This window comes from Clytia hemisphaerica, unplaced genomic scaffold (genome assembly GCF_902728285.1).
Source record: "Clytia hemisphaerica strain Z4C2 unplaced genomic scaffold, Clytia hemisphaerica genome assembly, whole genome shotgun sequence".
Classification (NCBI taxonomy): Eukaryota; Metazoa; Cnidaria; class Hydrozoa; order Leptothecata; family Clytiidae; genus Clytia; species Clytia hemisphaerica.
In genome coordinates, this window is record NW_027104297.1 from 1,257,961 (window position 1) to 1,279,071 (window position 21,111).

Consider the following 21,111-nt stretch of genomic DNA (forward strand, 5'->3'; position numbering starts at 1 on the left):
TTTTTGATTGCGGCCGCGTACAGGAACTCGCCAAATGTTCCTAACTGTAAGTGAGGACAGCGCTAAATTCGAATTTCCCACTGTAAAAGATGTGAGTCCAATATTGGACTCACAGCTCGAACCCGTCTTGTGTACATCAAATTATAAAAAAACACACGACGGGTCTCCTGTCTAAGTTGTCTTGGCTCAAATTTTTCCATCTATGGCTCAAATTTTAGGCAATTTCTCAAAGTTTTTGAAAATGATAATTTCATTAAAAAGCGCCGGGTTATTTTTTCATGAATCCCTTTAGAAGTTAGTTGAGCGAGACATACGTTCTCTAATTACGCAATTTTCATATTGACATTTTCGAGGCATTTTGATGTAACTGACTGATGCAAGTTACCTGATCTCAAGGTACCCCCCCCCAAACATTAGTTCAGGCCTATTGAAGGATATGGTTTCGCAGCCCACGCGTCGCATGTTCGGGCCCAGGTCATCAACAGACTGTCAGCCCTCCAGCAGCAAGCCAAGGTCATCCACCACCCCCTACAACAGACTTTATAACTGGAAGAGCCCATTTCAGGATCAGTCGGGCCTGTAAAACAACTAATCAAATTGGTCTTGCCTTATGAAAATTTAAATTTAAACTATCCTTGAATGTTATAGGGTGACCTGTCTCGTCTGCATGCGTGATCCTTTCATTCTTCTTTTCTTTTTTCTACTTTTCCTTCTTCTTTTGCTGCGCCTCCCACAAATTTTGCACTGCAGTGTCTTCCAGGCTAGACTAGCATCAAACTCAAATTTTCACATTTTATATCGAGAAGATCTTGGAAAATTTGATGAAGCCAATAAATATTTTGAACAATAAATGAAGTTAAAATTTAGGTTATAGCGGCTAGGCTGTATCCGCTTTCTTAAATTTTACTGATTTTAGCAGGCTGGAGCAAAATCATAACATTGATAATTTGGCAAGATGGCGGAAGGAATAGAGATCGACGACCTGACTTGGTAAGGAATTTTATCATTTGATTACAATCTTTTGATAACAATTTGCGAATTTCTATTGATATTAACTCTGAACACCTAGTTTTGAGTTTGAGTGGTTTGTTTTATTCTTAAAGTTATTGGATATTAACTTTGACAGAGCTCCTCCAAATTCATAGAAAAATTTTATTTGGATTTTTTCACGTGCGTTTGCGGTTTGGTTTGGTTTGGTTTGGCAAACTACCCATGTCTAAACTTTTCAATATATCTCCAGAACTAACAGATTTTTTGAAATTCTGTAAAAAGGTCTAAGTTCCTGAATAGTTTTAGTTCTATGAAAAAATCATAAGCATCAGTCAAATACTCGTTCCACGTGCGTTTGCGTAGGGTAAAATGGCGAAATGCGAAAATCGAATTTGGCAAAAAAAATTTGAAAAATGACCCTACAAGATTTGACTATATCTTTTTATTCCACGAAGAGATTACTTTCAAATAAAAAATGTATTAACAATGAATGGGTAAGCTTTCTCACGTGCGTTTGGTTTGGGAACGCGAAACACGAACGAAGTGTAAACTTTTCAATATATCTCCAGAACTAACAGATTTTTTGAAATTCTGTAGAAAGGTCTAAGTTCCTGAATAGTTTTACTATGTTCTATGGAAAAATCATAAGCATCAGTCAAATACTCGTTCATCTATTTAAGATCGAAGACAAAAATTTGCGAAGAAAAATAAACCTTGAGCACAAAAAATGCTTTTTTAAACACTTTTTTCCACCGAAAAACAAATAACTTTTACAGACTTACCTTCCCCAAACATTGAAGAAGCCTCTACTAATTAAAGTAAATGATATAAATAAGATAAAACCTTAAAATCAACCAGAATTTACAACCTTTCGTCCAAAGCAAAAGACGTGGCTTTTCTCGCCGCCATCTTGAATTTAAAATGAGAATTCTAGAGAATTCCATTCGTTTCCAGCTCCCGCGGTCTTTTTTCATCCAATCAGATCGCGCGATTTCACTTTCGCTTTCTCTAGTCCAATAAGACTGCGGGATTTGAGTCATGTGACTTATCTATTAAAAAACCCGCGTGAAATACAGGGGGTCACAAATAGAAATACAGGGGGTCACACTACTGGCTACAGGAACTGAAAGCAAGCAATTAAGGCCAATATTTTTGGTTTTTCTGAAGGACAAAAGGTATAGGAAGCTTTACTGAAAGAGGGATAAGGCTGGGACAATCTATTTAAAAGATATGGACATACAGAAGGCACTTTTTTGGGTGATAATTAGAATTATTAGAAACTTTAATTCTCTTACCCCCGTCTCGGCCCCCCCTGATATGAGCAAGGGAACCATGATGGCCACCCCTACTGAAAATTTCAGATCAAAACAAACAAGGAATTAATTCCTGTAACTCGAAGAAAATTGGAAAAAACTGGTTTTTGACTGTTTCTGATCCTAAAGTGCTATTTTTTGGTAAAAGCTATACAATTTATGTTTGGATTTCAAGAAAGCTTACCCATTCATTGTTAATACATTTTTTATTTGAAAGTAATCTCTTCATGGAATAAAAAGATATAGTCAAATCTTGTGGGGTCATTTTTCAAAATTTTTTTGCCAAATTCGATTTTCGCATTTCGCCATTTTACCCTACGCAAACACACGTGTTCTAGAAATCCAAACATAAATTGCATAGCTTTTACCAAAAAATAGGACTTTAGGATCAGAAACAGTCAAAAACCAACTTTTTCCAATTTTCTTCGATTTACAGGAATTAATTCCTTGTTTGTTTTGATCTGAAATTTTCAGTAGGGGTGGCCATTATGGTTCCCTTGCTCATATCAGGGGGCCCGAGACGGGGGTAAGAGAATTAAAGTTTCTAAGTAAAATCTTAATTATCACCCAAAAAAGTGCCTTTTGTATGTCCATATCTTTTAAATAGATTGTCCCAGCCTCTTTCAGTAAAGCTTCCTATACCTTTTGTCCTTCAGAAAAACCAAAAATATTGGCCTTAATTGCTTGCTTTCAGTTCCTGTAGCCAGTAGTGTGACCCCTGTATTTATTTGTGACCCCCTGATTTCGCGCAGGTTTTTAATGAGATGTCACATGACTCAAATCCCGCAGTCTGGACTAGAGAAAGCAAAATGAAATCGCGCGATCTGATTGGATGAAAAAAGACCGCGGGAGCTGGAAACGAATGGAATTCTCTAGAATTCTCATTTGAAAACAAAATGGCGGCGAGAAAAGCACGTCTTTTGCTTTGGACGGAAGGTTGTAATTCCTGGTTGATTTTAAGGTTTTATCTTATCTTATTTCATTTACTTTAATTTAGAGCTTCTTCAATGTTTGGGGGAAGTCTGTAAAGTATTTTTTTTCGGTGGAAAAAGTGTTAAAAAAGCATTTTTTGTGCTCAAGGTTTATTTTTCTTCGCAAATTTTGTCTTCAATCTTAATAGCATGAACGAGTATTTGACTGATGCTTATGATTTTTTCATAGAACATAGTAAAACTATTCAGGAACTTAGACCTTTTTACAGAATTTCAAAAAATCTGTTAGTTCTGGAGATATATTGAAAAGTTTAGACATGGGTGGTTTGCGTTTGTGTTTCGCGTTCCCAAACCAAACGCACGTGGTTCGTCTATTTAAGATTGAAGAAAAAAATTTGCGAAGAAAAATAAACCTTCAGCACAAAAAATGCTTTTTTAAACACTTTTTTCCACCGAAAAACAAAAATAAAAAGCGCCGGGTTATTTTTTCATGAATCCCTTTAGAAGTTTTGCGGCGCATTTTTTTGCTTGAGAGTCAATTAAACGATATAGCGCTTTGCAGCATTAATCTTTGATACGCATTTTGGCGGGACGCTAGTGTGACTAACTGCCAAACATTGAAGAAGCCTCTACTAATCAAAGTAAATGAGATAAGATAAGATAAAACCTTAAAAAATCAACCAGAATTTACAACCTTTCGTCCAAAGCAAAAGACGTGCTTTTCTCGCCGCCATTTTGTTTTTGAATGAGAATTCTAGAGAATTCCAATCGTTTCCAGCTCCCGCGGTCTTTTTTCATCCAATCAGATCGCGCGATTTCACTTTCGCTTTCTCTAGTCCAATAAGACTGCGGGATTTGAGTCATGTGACATCTCTATTAAAAAACCCGCGCGAAATACAGGGGGTCACAAATAGAAATACAGGGGGTCACACTACTGGCTACAGGAACTGAAAGCAAGCAATTAAGGCCAATATTTTTGGTTTTTCTGAAGGACAAAAGTTATAGGAAGCTTTACTGAAAGAGGGATAAGGCTGGGACAATCTATTTAAAAGATATGGACATAAAAAAAGCACTTTTTTGGGTGATAATTAAGATTTTACTTAGAAACTTTAATTCTCTTACCCCCGTCTCGGGCCCCCCTGATATGAGCAAGGGAACCATGATGGCCATCCCTACTGAAAATTTCAGATCAAAACAAACAAGGAATTAATTCCTGTAAATCGAAGAAAATTGGAAAAAGCTGGTTTTTGACTGTTTCTGATCCTAAAGTGCTATTTTTTGGTAAAAACTATGCAATTTATGTTTGGATTTCTAGAAAGCTTACCCATTCATTGTTAATACATTTTTTATTTGAAAGTAATCTCTTCATGGAATAAAAAGATATAATCAAATCTTGTAGGGTCATTTTTCAAATTTTCAACGAGATAATTGCTGCTTATTTGAGTAATCAGTGAAATGTGTCAAAAATATAACTATTCAATAGAGGTGAGAATAAACATCAGCTGAATTCTCTCTTTTGTCTTTGTTGTTTCCGAAAGAGACAATTATTTGAGTAAATAATCCATCATAAGACGAACTTTGTTTTGAAATTTAAATGGTTATAACTCTGGATCAAAAAAAGATTTTAAGATCGCGATTTTACCAAAATGGAATCCAGTAACTTTTCTTCCACTTTGACTGAAAAAATTTTTTTTGACAAAAAATCGGAAAAAAGTTGTACACATACTTTAAGTAAACAAAAACTCAATTCAAAGAAGTGCTTAGCTATCAAAAACTTTTTCCGACATTTTTCCGACTTGTCTGACTCGGAATTAATGTTCTGAAGGTGAGTCGGTCGGGCGACGCGAACGGAACATATTTTAGCTTGCCGCCTATCGAACGTTCGATTGTGATCGAAAAGTAATCAACAATAATGATCGATAATAATCGAAGGTGGTCAGTGGTATATAAAAAGAGGAAGGAAATATGGAAAGTAACATGTCATGGAATAAACGTCTCAAAAATAATTATTTCTGGCAGTATAGACTAAAACTTGTATATCAAGGGGCGACGTCCATATTCAAAGTTGCCACGTGTAGTTGGGTGTTTAAGATAAAAACTGCAATTATTGCTCTTTTTGGTAATTATTGCCAAAAACGGCAATTTTTTCAACGATGGAATGCTGAATCAGCAGAAAAATAAAAGAAGTAAATAAATGAAAATTGCCGTTTTCGGCAATTATTGCCGTTTTTGGAAAAAAAAGTTGATTTTATTATTGAACACATGATGGTATTTGACACCCTCGTGATAAGTAGGCCCACTGTGCCTCATTTAGTTTTGTTTTCAACTTGTTTTTGTTGGAAATGTAGATAGCAAAATCGAGTCATACAGTATGTAAACGACGGGGTTTTGTTATCTCTTTTTGGCTGTGTTTTGGCATCGATGCAGGATATTTTTATCTAATTATTTTATAACTTTTCATGTTATTGAGCAACAAAAAATCGAAAAATCACTTTTAAAAATCCGAAAAATCTTTTTCTCGATGCAATTTTACAATTTTCAAACACCTCTGACATCTTTGCCCTTATAAGGAAAACACATTTCGCTGATTCAGCATTTTGTTGTTGAAAAAATTGCCGTTTTCAGCAATAATTTCCGAAAAGAGCAATAATTGCAGTTTTTATCTTAAACACCCAACTGGTTAGTGAAGTCAAGTTTAAAGATATTCTTTGTTAGAAAAATGGTTAAAAGCAGTCAAAACGCAATTTACCTTACCTCCTGAGTTTGTCTTTGTTATGCTAAAATATAACAAACCTTTGTCATGCTGTCTGATTACAAAAACCTCCAATCACTACTTCTCCGCCATCTTGTTTCACTTTAAATGCCGTGTTTTAAAATTCCTTAGCTACATTATATTATAAGTGTTTCAACCGGTATTCCAACAAAGCCATATTTTGGTTTGTACAGAAATTTTGCCCGCTCAAATCAAAACAACAAAATGGTCAATCTCACTAAAGCAAAACATTGCTGCCACGGCATTTCCCTGGATAAAAATTCTGGTCACGTGACCATCCGTGATTTTAGACCAATGAAAACGCTTCATTTCCTCCGATTAAAGTTGTGTCTACACTAACACGCGGGAAATAGCTAGAAAAAGAGAGAAAAACCGGGGGTCAAATTAAATTTTTCTTCCTTCTTGCAGCAAACATAAAAGACTTTAAGAGGCCATTTATTTAAGAAAGGGGTGTTATATCATAAATAAATTATGTAAGTAAGTGATATTTTAAGTAACAAGTTCATTAACAATTTTATTTTGAAGTTTGTTTTTAAAAACAAAACCCCCCTTGCTAGATGATAATTTCTTTTTCTTAACTTATGGACCCATTTGGAAGTATTTGTAATACAGATCATTTGGCAGTGTAGTTGCAGCCTATACAAGAATTGGAATCTGAAGTCGTAACTCCTTGCCAGTGACCCCGCAGAGAAATTTTTAGTTGGCAGACACTGACTTTAGGTTGGTTTGGAAATCGTTTTATCTTGAAATGTAATCTTCACTTTAGATAAATACTAGTATTTATTTGGATTCATGAAAGGTTCAAGGTTTTTTTACTTTTTATTTCAAATTATTTCACTGATTTATTGAGCTGCAATAGCTGATTGAAAAACGAAGATTTTTGATAGTTATCAGCGTGGGCTTGGCCGCCATTTTGAATTTTGATTTTTTTCTCCTGTAATCGGCAATTTAGAGGTTGTTCGTAATACGCGATTTGACTTACACGTAACACTTGTGCTACGAGGGCGGTTCCACCCGCTTATTTTCCTTTCGGCGTTGAGTCCCGGGGATACTTAACAATAAAAGAGATTTTAAAATTAATGTTGAAATGCGTATTTTTTCGATAAATTTATGCTATACTCAACAAAAAATAAGGTGGTTTTAAACAAATCTTTGACAAATTGGCGTTTCTTTCTGTTCTAATATATGCAAATCACGTTGAAAAAAGAAATACATTTCCGCCTTTACTTTCACTTTCGCTTTCGTGTTACGCGATTCTGATTGGATGAATACCGCTCGTTAACAAATACTGATTGGCTGTAAGTTTTTAACTTCGGGATTCTGATTGGATCATTTCCCGCGCCACGGTTGAAAGTTTCTGACAGCGTGAATTCTGATTGGATGAATACCTGAAAAGTAAACAATAGTATGTAAGTATTTTGCTTATCAAAACCTAAAGATTTCCAGGGGGTTTTATTTACTTTGCATGACGATGATTAAGCCTACAAAACACCGAGAAAAAAACCCAACATAGAACAGGTGTATTTTGTAATGCAGAATATGATAGTGTGAATCTTTTTTAAATTCTATGTTGCTAAGACCTTATCTTAAAAACGAAAGCAATTACGGCAAAAATTCATCAAAAATAGCGATTTTCGAAATACCTCAAATATTGATACTTGACTGTACTGATATCGGAATGTTGAGAGTTAGATGTGGCATTGATGACCCAAATGAAATTCCACTAAAAATTCCAAGGAAAAATCAAAGACCGCTTATCGTAGCGTTCACTTCTTTGCTTTTTCCTTTAGCACGCTATCCAAAATACTTTCCCTGAGCAATTTGAATATGGACTTCACCCCCAAGACTACACGATTTTGAGTATGGGCCGATTTTACTTTCGTTTTCAGTGGTTTCATTTTTGATTTCAAGCTAACATCTTAGCAGCCGGGTGCTTGCCCATAGTTACAGGGAATTGTGCAAAAAACCAAACATAAAAAGTTTCCAAATCCCCTATTTTAATTAAACCAATAAAAAATAAAACTTTTCCATGTTTCACTTTTTTGCACCAATTCTTCAAAATGAAAATATTAAAGATTTAAAGTTCTTCTTTTATTCAATGATTTTTTACGGCACTTTTTTGACAATCTAACTCTCGCATCAAATTCCCGCTTTCTTCAGTAAATTGAAAAAACCAGTAATAAGACCAGTAATAAGAAAAAACCTAAGCCTTAGAATCACAGATTGAAAAAAATATATGAAGGGTGGGATTTTACAGCCGCCCATCGTGCAAGAAGAAGGGCCATATGAAATGCAGCAACCTCATTGGTGGAAATTTTATAAACAGCTGCAAAGGAGCGCCAGGAAGCAATCAGTAGAAGAGACCACTTTCGTTTTTATTGCAGATTTCGATATAAAATTCTCTCAGTCAGGGATTACTTGTCAATGTGTTGTGTCAACTTGTCAGCATTGTATTGTAGTAAAGGGAAAGATAAAAGAGGTAAGACTAGCCTAGTTTCTAATCCTGAAATAGGAGTTTAAGTTTAGACTGTCTGGTGAAATTTCTTTGCGTGACAGACTCTAACCCCCCACCCTTTCTCGTCAATTTGATGTTAGTCGTGGGAAGAATTGATATGTGAGTGACCCCTTACAGTCTTTGAGGATGATGGTTCAGCCATTAATGAAATTGAATTTGTCACACAGGGGGGGGGAGGTCGGTACTAAAATTTCAGACATCATGACTTTTAGTGACGTGGTCACTGTGTCACAAATTAAGCAAAAATTTCGTCCCCGGTGGGAAAATACCCTTGAATTTCAACCATACTGGGAAATTGACTCTGATTTCATCCCCACTCGAAATTCCATCTTAAAAAATTGCACCGCTCCAAAACCACCCCACTGTTTTTTTTTAACTTTGGAACAAAAGAATTTCTTTCCCATTAGCATTTCAATAGGAATTTTTATCCCCACTGAGGAAAAAGGTTCCACCGGGGCTGTGAAACAGGGGTGTATTTTTAATATTCTGCTTTTATATACTATGGAATAAAAAATGTTTTCGAAGTTGAATGCTTTGTTTTTGTAAAGAACCATGGATAACTGGATAGAAAAGAAATAGCAAAATGTAAATTAGAGGTGAAAAATAACCAATCAATCTTTGCAATAACTAAAGTAGAGCAGAGAAAAAGTGTCTTGACTGTTTCTGAGTCTTTATCTAAAATAGAGAGAGATAGATCAGGTTCATTGACAGCTTAAAATAACCATAGTTGGCATTTTGTTGAAAGTCCAGAGACCGCCATTCTCTGAACCAAATTCCGAAATAAGCCTAATTTAGGTGGTCACTATGGTAAAATGTCAAAAATAAATTTAGTACATGTGTACTAAAATTCCTTTTTCAAAAATTAGGTGGGGGTATGTCAAAAATCGTCAAAAAACCTTTTAGTACTCATATATGTGTCTTGGATTTTAGTACTGACCCCCCCCCCTGTGTCACATTATATTTGAAAGGCTTCGAAACGAAAGCATCACTGGTCGACACGTGCGTTTGCGTAGGGTAAAATGGTGAAATGCGAAAATTGATTTTGGCAAAATTTTGACTATATCTTTTTATTCCATGAAGCAATTACTTTCAAATAAAAAATATATTGACAATGAATGGGTAAGTAAATTGCATAGCTTTTACCAAAAAATAGCACTTTAGGATCAGAAACAGTCAAAAACCAGCTTTTTCCAATTTTCATCGAGTTACAGGAATTAATTCCTTGTTTGTTTTGATCTGAAATTTTCAGTTAGGTGTGGCCAACATGGTTCCCTCGCTCATATCAAGGGGGGTGGGACGGTGGTAAGAGAATTAAAGTTTCTAAGTAAAATCTTAATTATCACCCAAAAAAGTGCCTTTTTTTGTCCATATCTTTTAAATAGATAGTCCCAGCCTTATCCCTCCTTCAGTTAAGCTTCCTATACCTTTTGTCCTTCAGAAAAAACAAAAATATTGGCCTTAATTGTTTGCTTTCAGTTCCTGTAGCCAGTAGTGTGACCCCCTGTATTTCTATTTTATTTTGCGCTGGTTTTTCAATAGAGATGTCACATGACTCAAATCCCGCAGTCTTATTGGACTACAGAAAGCGAAAGTGAAATAGCGTGATCTGATTGGATGAAAAAAATTCCATGTGAACTGACACGAAAATAATTCTCATTCTAAAACAAGATGGCGGCAAGCAAAAGAACGTTCTGGTTGATTTTAAGGTTTATCTTATCTTATCTCATTTACTTTAATTAGTAGAGGCTTCTTCAATGTTTGGGGTAGGTAAGTCTATAAAAGTTATTTGTTTTTCGGTGGAAAAAAGTGTTTAAAAAAAAGTATTTTTTGTGCTCAAGGTTTATTTTTCTTCGCAAATTTTTGTCTTCAATCTTAAATAGATGAACGAGTATTTCACTGATGGTTGTGAATGGCACTTCTTGCTCCGGACGTTTCTGGGGCGCCGGGAGAGTCCTTAGCCGTGTCGTGTTATGTTAGGTGAGCAATCCAAACTCAAACTTTCCACGAAAAACATTGATTGGAAGTTCGGGGTTGGTGTATGTAATTATTAATTACAAACCTGCCATCCAACAACTTAAGATGTTCATTTTACAATAGATAAAAAGCTGAATGCAAAATTAACCCTGCTTTTCCAAATTTTCATTTTGAAAAAGATTGACACTGCAACGAGTTCTTCTTAAAAAAGCTAATTTTTCACTTATTTTCCTTTACCACTTTTGCTTTCGATCGAAATTGAAATGTTCTAAATCCAATGTAGAAATTGCGGTAATATTTAATTAAGATTCAATCACGTTCCACAATCGAACTTCAATCAATCGATTGCTTTCTACTTGGTTTGACTGATTCGTTTGTCGATTCCGTTCAACTGAGATTGTCTGGTAGAGAAGTTAATTCTATCCATGCCAAATATTACTTCATCATGTTTCTTTGTGATTGCATTGGCTGTTTTGAAAGCCAAAAGAAACAGCCAGATGTTTATGTCTTGGGTTGTCTTTGTTTGAATGCTGGCACAAGCCTCAAATTAGCAGGCAGCTAGGCAGTATAGACTTAAACTCCTATATCAAGATTACAGAATTTTGAGTACGGACCGATTTTACTTTCATTTGCAGTGGTTTCATTTTCGATTTCAAGCCAATATCTTAGCAACCGGATGCCTGCCCATAGTTACAGGGGTTTGTGCAAAAAACTAAACATAGAAAATTTTCCAAATCCCCAATCCCCTAACTAAAGCAATAAAAATGAAACTTTTTCATGTTTCACTTTTTTGCACCAACTCTTCAAAAGTAAAATATTTGAGATTTTAAGTTCTTCTTTTATTCAATGATTTTTACGGCACTTTGTTGACAATGTAGCTCTTGCATTAAATTTCTTCTTTCTTTGGAGGATTGAGAATGAGAAATAGTCTACACCTTAGGATCACCGATTGAAACAAATAAAAGAGGTGTTATGAAGGTGAGATTTTACAACCGCCTGCTAGGCAAACTGAAAGGCCACGGGTGCCAAAAAGAAGGGCCGTGTGAAATGCAGCAATCTTATTAGTGGAAATCAAATAAATAGTCTGCGAAGGAGCACCACGAAGCAATCAGGAGAAGAAAGCATTTTCGTTTTTGTTGCAGATTTAGATATATAAACTTCTCACAGGGCTTTTTTGTCAATGTGTTGTGTCAACTTGTCAGCATTGTATTGAATCAAAGGGAAAGCTAAAAGAGGTAAGACTAGCCTAGTTTCTAATCCTGATATAGGAGTTTAAAAAAGTCTAAACTGCCAGGTTTTTCTGCAGCTATATATCATGAGATTGGGTAACTTACATCAGTGGAAGGAAACTTGGATAACCATCAAATGCCTGACCAGCCAAAGCAGCAAAATTTCAAAACAAATTTAATAGTGCAGGAGCTACGCACCTCCACTACTCCTCGCAGCTCTATTCGCAGCTTTACTCTACCATGTTTCTCGATGGTCGCTGGATATGTAATGTCAAATCTAATAATGATATTAAATTAACATAATTATGCATGACAATACTTTTATGATTTCCTAATATATACATTTTAGGATCCGCAAATTTTGTAAATCAGGTTTATTTTGATTTAACTTTGTATTTTAATGACCAGCCAGGTCATTCAGTTGAGGGCTATGCATGTTAGCCTTCACTGATAAAAGTTACCCGATCTCACGGTATTACAGAGATAATTTACAGCAATTAAATTAGATTAAATTTGCCACAGCGTTGTTATGGAAGAGGGAGGGGTTCATAAAGGAAAAGACCAATCAATATTTTTTCTGGCAAGTTCTGACAAGCCTCCTTACCTTTTCCTAATCAAAATATCATGTTTAGTAATAAAAAACTTCAACATTAAAACAATGACACATTCAGTTGGGTGTCAATTATCAATATTTGAGGTAATACAAAAAATGTTATTGAATAGTTTTGCCGTAATTGTTTTTCAACATAAGGTCTTAGCAATCAGTTAGTTGCAATGGCATCCCGCCAAAATGTGTATCAAAGATTTAAAAATGCTGTAAGAGCGCTATATTACTTGACTTACAAGCAAAAAAATGCACTGCAAAACTTCTAAAGAGATACATGAAAAAATAAACCAGCGCTTTTTAATGAAATCTTTATATTCCAAAATGAGAAATTACTTAAAACTTGAGCCATAGGAGAAATAATTTGACCCAAGCCAACCTCAAAAACTTATTTAAAAAACAACTTCCCAAGAAAATAATCTACAGGGAAAAAACACCAACCTAGCATCTGCGATTGCCGAATTCAGATAGCTCTTTCCCAGAAATTTTGCCGGACAAGTGCTTACCTTCAAGTGCTCCTTTTGGAATGAATGCAAAACTGAGAATGGCACTGCTATTTATCAACTTGTGTATAAAATACAGACCAAAAATTTATAAATGAAAAATGCAGAATAAAGCAAAGTTGACATATACTATTTGAAATTTATTGAATAATTTGACATAAATTAACATAAATTAACTGAAAATGTCCAAAAACACTGAAAATCCCAAAAATGCAAAAACAGAGAACAAACACAGACCAGACAGAAAAAATGGCCAAAAAGGGCAAAACACAGAAAAAACTGAAAAGGCCAGAAAGACAAAAAACTGAAAACTGCAGCTGATGCTGTGACAATATTGAGTGGAATCATTTTTACCTTAGCATGTAATCAAGGCCTAACAAATCCAAGCGCTATCTCTGGAATTAAATAACAAATAAATTTGGTTGGTTGATTAGCTGGCTGCTGCATGTTGACAATCAGTCACTTTGTTTATTTCAACCAAATTAAGTTTTGAGTCACGTACAAAAGCAATGTTTCTTGTAAAAAAACAACTGTTTCTTCTATTATGTACAATTTTGGAACATGTAAACTCCTATCACTTGTTGAGATTGATAGTAATAAAGGGTAAGGGTGTTATTACATTAAGTTGAGCCCAGTGCGTTGCCCACGTTCGACTATTAAAGATGGGTGGCAGAATTAGAATAAAATTTAAAAACCTTGCAGTAGTATCAAACAATAAAAAAAAAATTTTGTCCTCAAGCTTAGATATATACATACAGGACACTACTGGGTCAGAAACCGTTCGATTCGGACACACGAACGCTTTTCCATGCGTGACGAACGGGTTAACCGTTTGCGACGAATGCTTTTGCATCCTTCGCGAACGCCCTTTAAAAAAAGTTTGATTGCAACCGTTCGCGACGAACGCTTTTGCTTTTTAACCGTTTGTGACGAACGGCTTAAAAAGAAAAGCGTTCGTGAAGAACGCTTACGAAAATTTGAGAAATGAAACCGTACGCGAAGAGTGCTTTTCCGTTTGCCGCGAATGCTTTTAAAGAATTATTCAAAAAACCGTTCGTCACAAACGGTTTAACATACGCAACGAATGGATTTTAATGGGAAAGATTTCTAAGAAAATTTACTTCGCATTTACTCGGATTTATGGAACGGGGAATGAATTTACTTATTGAGTTACTTCTTTCATTAATGTTTTTTTAAAAAGGGTATATAGAAGGGGTCAAAATTGAAATAAAAGTCATTAAAGATTTGCAGCAACATTGCTTTAAAAAACTGTTCGGGGTCGATAAGGTATAAGGAAACTTTAGGTAAAAATCATTTGTAACTTTTCTTTTCAAATCAAACCTTCATTCCGTCTAGAAAGTTAAAACCAGAATATTTAAGTAATTAAAAGAAAAACTTTGAAGATACCCCTGTCTCACCACGAACGATTTTTTAGAGAACAACTGTATTAGAATAACCTTAGATATTAGAAACACTCTTGAAAGTTACGAAGAAAGCGATTTGATAAAAGTGATCTTAGAAACACTCTTAAAAGTTAGGAATGAAGCGATTTGATAAAAGTGATATTTGAAACACTCTTAAATGTTTCGAAAACAGCGATTTGATAAAAGTGATCTTAGAAACACTCTGAAAAGTTACGAAGAAAGCGATTTGATAAAAGTGATCTTAGAAACACTCTTAAAAGTTACGAATGAAGCGATTTGATAAAAGTGATATTTGAAACACTCTGAAAAGTTACGAAGAAAGCGATTTGATAAAAGTGATCTTAGAAACACTCTTAAAAGTTACGAATGAAGCGATTTGATAAAAGTGATATTTGAAACACTCTTAAAAGTTTCGAAAACAGCGATTTGATAAAAATGATCTTAGAAAACACTCTGAAAAGTTACGAAGAAAGCGATTTGATAAAAGTGATCTTAGAAACACTCTGAAAAGTTACGAAGAAAGCAATTTGATAAAAGTGATCTTAGAAACACCCTTGAAAGTTACGAGGAAAGCGATTTCATAAAAGTGATCTTAGAAACACTCTTAAATGTTTCAAAAACAGCGATTTGATAAAAGTGATCTTAGAAACACTCTGAAAAGTTACGAAGAAAGCGATTTGATAAAAGTGATCTTAGAAACACTCTTAAAAGTTACGAATGAAGCGATTTGATAAAAGTGATATTAGAAACACTCTGGAAAGTTACGAAGAAAGCGATTTGATAAAAGTGATCTTAGAAACACCCTTGAAAGTTACGAAGAAAGCGATTTGATAAAAGTGATCTTAGAAACACTCTAAAAGTTGCAAAGAAAGCGATTCGAAAAAAGCGATTCAATAAAATCGATCTTAGAAATGCAATTAATTTTTTATAAGCATACAAAAATTCAAAAGCTGGCTCAGAAATGCTTAGATCGAGAGATTTACAAAGCTGAAAAATGCTTTGAAGGATTCTTATATCCTAAGCAAAAATTTAGAGAAATTCCGAAAATCCAGCCAAAAACAAACAAATTCTGAAAAATTCTTAAATCTTTGCCATATATGAGTCTAGATATGCTTATAAGCCCAATATTTTCCTACTTCCGTCCTTCTTTAATTTTAAGAAAAGGTTATACATTGTAAAAATGAAAATCAGAGCTTTTCACAGGAAAAAATCCATGAATCACATGCGTGTGAAAACCAATTTCCGAGCATGTGATCCTGCAAAAAATCACATGCGTGTGAAATGTAATTCACAATCCATCTTTTCTCACTTGTTAAATAGAATAGAAGTGAGTTACTTTTAGGGTATTAAACCTCTCTCTAAGAAAGACAAACAATCCTATTTGTGATTTTAGATCTAGTCAGACACTCCATTTAAGTCAAGAAAAGATGGCTTGTGAATTGCATTTTCACACGCTTATGATTTTTTTCAGAATCACACGCACAGAAATCAGTTTTACCAAGCATGTGATTTCCATACTTTTCCTGTATTTCTTAGAGCGTGGGAGATTTTTATCACGTAATAAGCATTGGAATGTCTTCTTTTTCTTTTAAATGTTGCAAAAAAGGAGAGAAAATGTTGCCCAAGAATGGCGGCCTTTTTTATCTTGATAAAATGACACTACGTTGTCTTCCTTTTCTTCACAGAGAGCAGAAATGAGATTTTAAGTATCGATGAAATGCTTGATGAAATGAAATTTGCTATAAAGTGAATTTCTATAGAGGATTATCTCTTTTTTCTTACCTTGTACCACGACAAGGGTTGTTCGCCGATACGGCATCTCCTATAACAAATCATATCAGAAGGGATGTGGCCAAAATTATAGCCTAGAAGCCAAGCCCTCCCAAATCGAAGAACCCGATCAAATAATGTAAAAAGTCAAAGAAAAGTCAAATGATTTTCATCAGTATCAAATAAACTTTCTTTACACCCTGCCTCAGTGACCCTGTTTGAAGTCAAAATAAAATGAAATGATTTTCAACCAAGGTAGATTAAACTTTCCTTACACCCCTGTCTCAGTGACTCCGTTTAAAGTCAAAGAAAAATCAAATTATTTTTATCATCATTAAACTTTAATAACAGTCAATGCGAGGAAAACCTCTGTTAAAGGTTTTGTTTTGATTGAAAGGTCTGATGATGCGGATGTAGTAAAAACAAGTGCGACAAGATTAGAAAATACATTGAATAAAAAAACATTCCTCATTCCTCAGACTTTAACTGATACTCTTTCGAATCTTTTTATGTTTATAATAAATAGAACGTTTTCCATCTTATAATCAAAACATTCGATTATAAATTTGCTCGAAGTCTTCTTTTGTTTACAAAAGCCAAAGAATGCGAGGTCACATCTCGAAACAACTTTTGATCTTTCACTTGTTTACAGGATATCGTTACGTAAAAAAGTAGCTTTAATTTATCTGGCTCAGCATAAAGACACTGCCTAAAATAAGCTCCTTTTATTCCCATAGAATACCTTTAAGGACGATAATCTTGACCATTGTTAAAAAGAGCCATTCAGCACACATTTTTAAAAACTTACAACCGTTTGTGACGAACGATTTTAAACGATTGTTCTAAAGCATTCGCGGTAAACGGAAAAGCATTCTTCGCGTATGGTTTTATATCTTGAAGTTTTTAAAGCGTTCTTCACGAACGGTTTTCTTTAAAAACCGTTCGTCACAAACGGTTTCCCGTTCGCGACAAACGCTTTTATTAAAAAAAATCATAAGCATTCGTCACGAACGGGTGACCCGTTTGTCACGCATGGAAAAGCGTTCGTGTGTCCGAATCGAACGGTTTCTGACCCAGTAGTGGGAAGGAAACAGTTTTTAGCATAACGATGCCTTTCAAAGTAAAGAGAATTTATTCGTATTTTCCTTCCTTCCGAAAAATGAGTATTCACGAGTGCGCTGTTTTCAAATTCCTTCACACAGAACTAGAATTTAAAGCACTATGTACCTAAGACAAATGGGCCATAACAACCTGTTTGATGTGAGGGGCTCAAAAATTGTTAGCTAACATGGTTAGGTAACAAAGAAACATTTTCACTTCACTTTTTGCATCTTCCAAACATCATATAACACATCTTATTGGATAAAACATGCTTTCGACTTTGAGGAAGATTTCAGTTTGCTAAAAAGTTAATAGTTTAGCTTCCCATACATACCACATTCATTGACTAGAGTGACTTAAAAAGAAAGATACAAATTGTTTCTATAAAATTTTCAATTTTTAACTGGGGCAGGATTATATATAAGAGCATAGTTTCATGCAGGCGTAAATTTAACTGTGTAATTTCCTGTCATGTTGTTTTGATACTGGGGTTAGAAATAATAACATCATCAAAATATTGCAGAATTTTTTTTGCAAATTAACTAGAATAAAAATGTACCGAAACATATTGGGTATGGCATATATATATTTTTTATATTTTCTACTACATAATGCTTTTTTTTAACCGAGCTTCTAATAATAAAGTTTAATGCTGCAGGCTTTTGAAACCTGCTTTGATGACCTGGAGTTAATTAATATGATTTCTAGAAGTCAACCAGGCCAATATTTGTTACTATTGGAGCTTTGCAGTTGATTGTTGGAGGAAATATCGCTCTAAGATTATCAACTCTAAGGTTGAGGAATGAAGATAGAATTCATTACCTAGAAGCTATCGAACTTTTTCCCTGTGTCCTGCTGAATAGCTACTCTGGACATTATTAGCTCACCATTTTCTACTTTTTCAATTTACAGGAGGACGGAAATAGCATTATGTATGAAACAACCAGATTTACCAAAATTGAGGGATTTATGCAGAGGAAGAAAAATACCAGATGATTGTAGACCTCAAATATGGAAGGTATGTCAATTTAAAGGGTTAGCATTTGGTTAGGTTTCATTTGATTGCTGTAAATTTGATTTTTGTTGAATGAACAGAGAATTGTTATCACTGTTATGATAATGACCTTATCGGAGTTTTTGATTTTTCTAAAAAACGATGCATTGTGGGATTGTTTCGAGTGTATTACAATAGAAATCTCTTAGGAATTCCTCGAGGGAATTCTATTGTAATACACTCGAAACAATCCCACAATGCATCGCTTTTTTAGAAAAATTAAAAACTCCGATAAGGTCTATTTCCGTCCCAGGTGCTAAAAGGTGGTAAAAGATGCTGTGATTTTATCAAATCTTTTGCCCTTTCATAATTCTGTATTTTTTTGAAACGTTATTTATTAATCTACTTCAGAAAAAGTTAACCTGAAAACAACAATTGACTGGAAGTCCCTCCTTTTAAATATGATATACAGTAGAGTCTCCATTTCTCGAACCTCTATTACTCGAATGTCTTCTTAATTCGAACAGATTCGTTGGCACCGAGAAAATTTACTAATAAACTCTTATAAAAAAACCTTTACAATTCGAACCTCCGTTACTCGAATGTTCTCTAAACTCGAACAGTTTTGTTGGTCTCTTGAGATAAGGTTAGGCTAATTTATGTCTCCATAACTGAAACTCTCAATAGATAGAATACTATCTATGCCGAATCGTTTTTGCTTTCACTAACCTAAATACGCCCTATAAACGAAACAGTATTTTATTCAGCTTATTCGCAAAAAAGAGAGAAATTTCAAAAACCTCTACAACTCGAACGATATCCCTGGCGTTCGAATTATGGAGACTCTACTGTATGTTTAGGAAACTTTTAATAGGTTTTAATAACGAGTAAGACTGTTGTTGATATACTGAAATATCAAATATCAAATCAGATCTCTGATGCAGATTTTTGCCATTGAATAGATTTTTGCTTATGTTCTTCTGCAGTCTTACAAAATTAATCTCCAGTTGCAACTTTCTTGTAAGGCAACTTTTACCTTTCTCTTGAAAAAATTTAGATTGCCCTAAACGTTATTGGCAAACCAGATGCACTTGTGACCTGGGATGGTCTACTGGATATGGGTGAACAAGATGTTCTAAAGGAAGATTGTATTCTCCAAGCTGGTAAGTTATCTGTGTCATCAGCGACTTTGAATACAAATGAAATCTTAAAACAGGCGAAAACACATTTCATGAAAATTAGAACAGGCACAGACAGGCACGGCAGAACAACCAACCAAAGTGGTGAGGCTGAAAGCTCAAAATGAGATAAAATTCGCTAAGAATCTGACAAAAAATCTCATTTGCTCAAAAGTGGATAGGCTGAGGTCTCCCTGCTTCCGTCGGGCTTGTAGTAAAGTTCATAATGTCATTTTCTTACACTAATTAGGTACTATATATATTAACATTCTTATCTCTGAATTCCATTTCTTTTGTGAGTAGTTAAGGGCTAGACTTTTCTTTTTGGAATGGGAGGCCCCCTTGAAAAGTCTGCTGGTAGCCTCATGATATGGTTGACGATCTCTAATTCGATTTTCAAGGAGAGTTGGATTTCCAGCTTATCGAACGGTAAGCGAGTTTCTTGTTGATGGTAACTTTCAATATTATCGAATAATTGGTCGTATCGAATAGGAGAACGTCGAATTAGAGAGCGTCAACTGTATACCAGAATCAGTTGGACTATACTTAACATGGTTCTTCATTTGTGTAATACTTTGACCTTTCTCCGCATATATCTTCTTTTACACACTAGATAGGCTAACTGCTCAAAGATTTCCCGTGGGAGTGTGTCCATTTTTGAAGTCGACTAGTCCGCCATATAGTTTCTCTTTTACTTTTCGAACGTTCGAAGTTCAAAACATTCGAATCGCACTCTTGACGAACAGAATTGAAAACAAGATGACAGGCTATAGTCAGCTCTAGAAACTGAACACGCTTCCTGCTACGTGGGAAGCCCGATCCAGTCAAGTAGTTAGAGATCAGTGCCTTTCTCTCTTATTTGCAGCTAATTCATGATATGCACCACTGGAGAGTCTTCTGAGAACTTTAAAAATTTTCCACCCAATACATCACTTAAACAATAGAAAAAGTGACGTGTTGGGTGAAACAAAAACAGGAAAGTTGCATAATTTCGTGAAGTCATTGCAGTGGTGCATATCATGAATAGCGAGTTTATGTATTTACACTCAAATTTTGTTTTTCTCCCTCATTTGTAGCCAAAATGAAGCTTGCAGAGGAGGATGAAGAGGAAGTGTCACGTGACATGGAAGGCTTAATCACATTCTTTTGTAAATCACGTGGTGAGAAATATCGATCATCGAGTGGTCTGGTTGAACTCCTGTCACCCTTCATTACGTTGAATTTACCTTTGTGTGAAGTCTATAATTGCTTTTATGCAATGCAAGCCAGATTTATTCCAAGGTAGGGGTCGTGCTTAAATCAGGCTTTGTGTTTTTTCCAATTGGACTTTTTCAGAAAAAAACCGTACCTGTTGGGGATTATTATTTTTCTAAAGGTTGATACCCCTCTGGATTTCCGAGAAAAATTTGTATACTACTCCGGATTTCCACAGAAGTTTTAGGCTAACCCCCTATGGAAGTTCAACATTTTTACCATTTTTTTGCTACACCCCATGGATTTCCAGATAAATTGCCTAATATTTAGATTACCCCCTCGGATTTCCACCCATATTTTCTGAACCCCCCCCCCCCTGGTCAGAAATTCGACATCCTCAACAGACCAACAGGGGGTGTACGATTTTTATCTGATTGATTTTTATCTGATTGGATTATATTATGTGAAGAAATTCAAAGAATTTCTGTCCAACTATCTTCTTTCAGGAGATTTGGGTGGCAGAGCAGCATATGTATTTCGTCCTTATTAGGACTCGTCAGCACTGCACACTGCCTATCTACACTTTTTTGAATGAATAGATCTGTCTACTAACTAGT

At 35.0% G+C, this 21,111-nt stretch overlaps 1 protein-coding gene across 1 annotated transcript in view; it reads left to right on the top strand.

The window, feature by feature from the left end:
* Positions 1-908: 908 nt before the first annotated feature.
* The window catches only part of LOC136817327 (TBC1 domain family member 23-like), a 48,631-nt gene continuing 28,428 nt past the window's right edge, over positions 909-21,111 (top strand). Inside the window, exons 1-4 of the mRNA XM_067073672.1 lie at positions 909-990; positions 18,041-18,146; positions 19,180-19,285; positions 20,377-20,581. Of these exons, the coding sequence (XP_066929773.1) occupies positions 956-990; positions 18,041-18,146; positions 19,180-19,285; positions 20,377-20,581 (452 nt within the window). The 5' untranslated portion in view covers positions 909-955. The remainder of the gene's footprint in view (positions 991-18,040; positions 18,147-19,179; positions 19,286-20,376; positions 20,582-21,111) is intronic.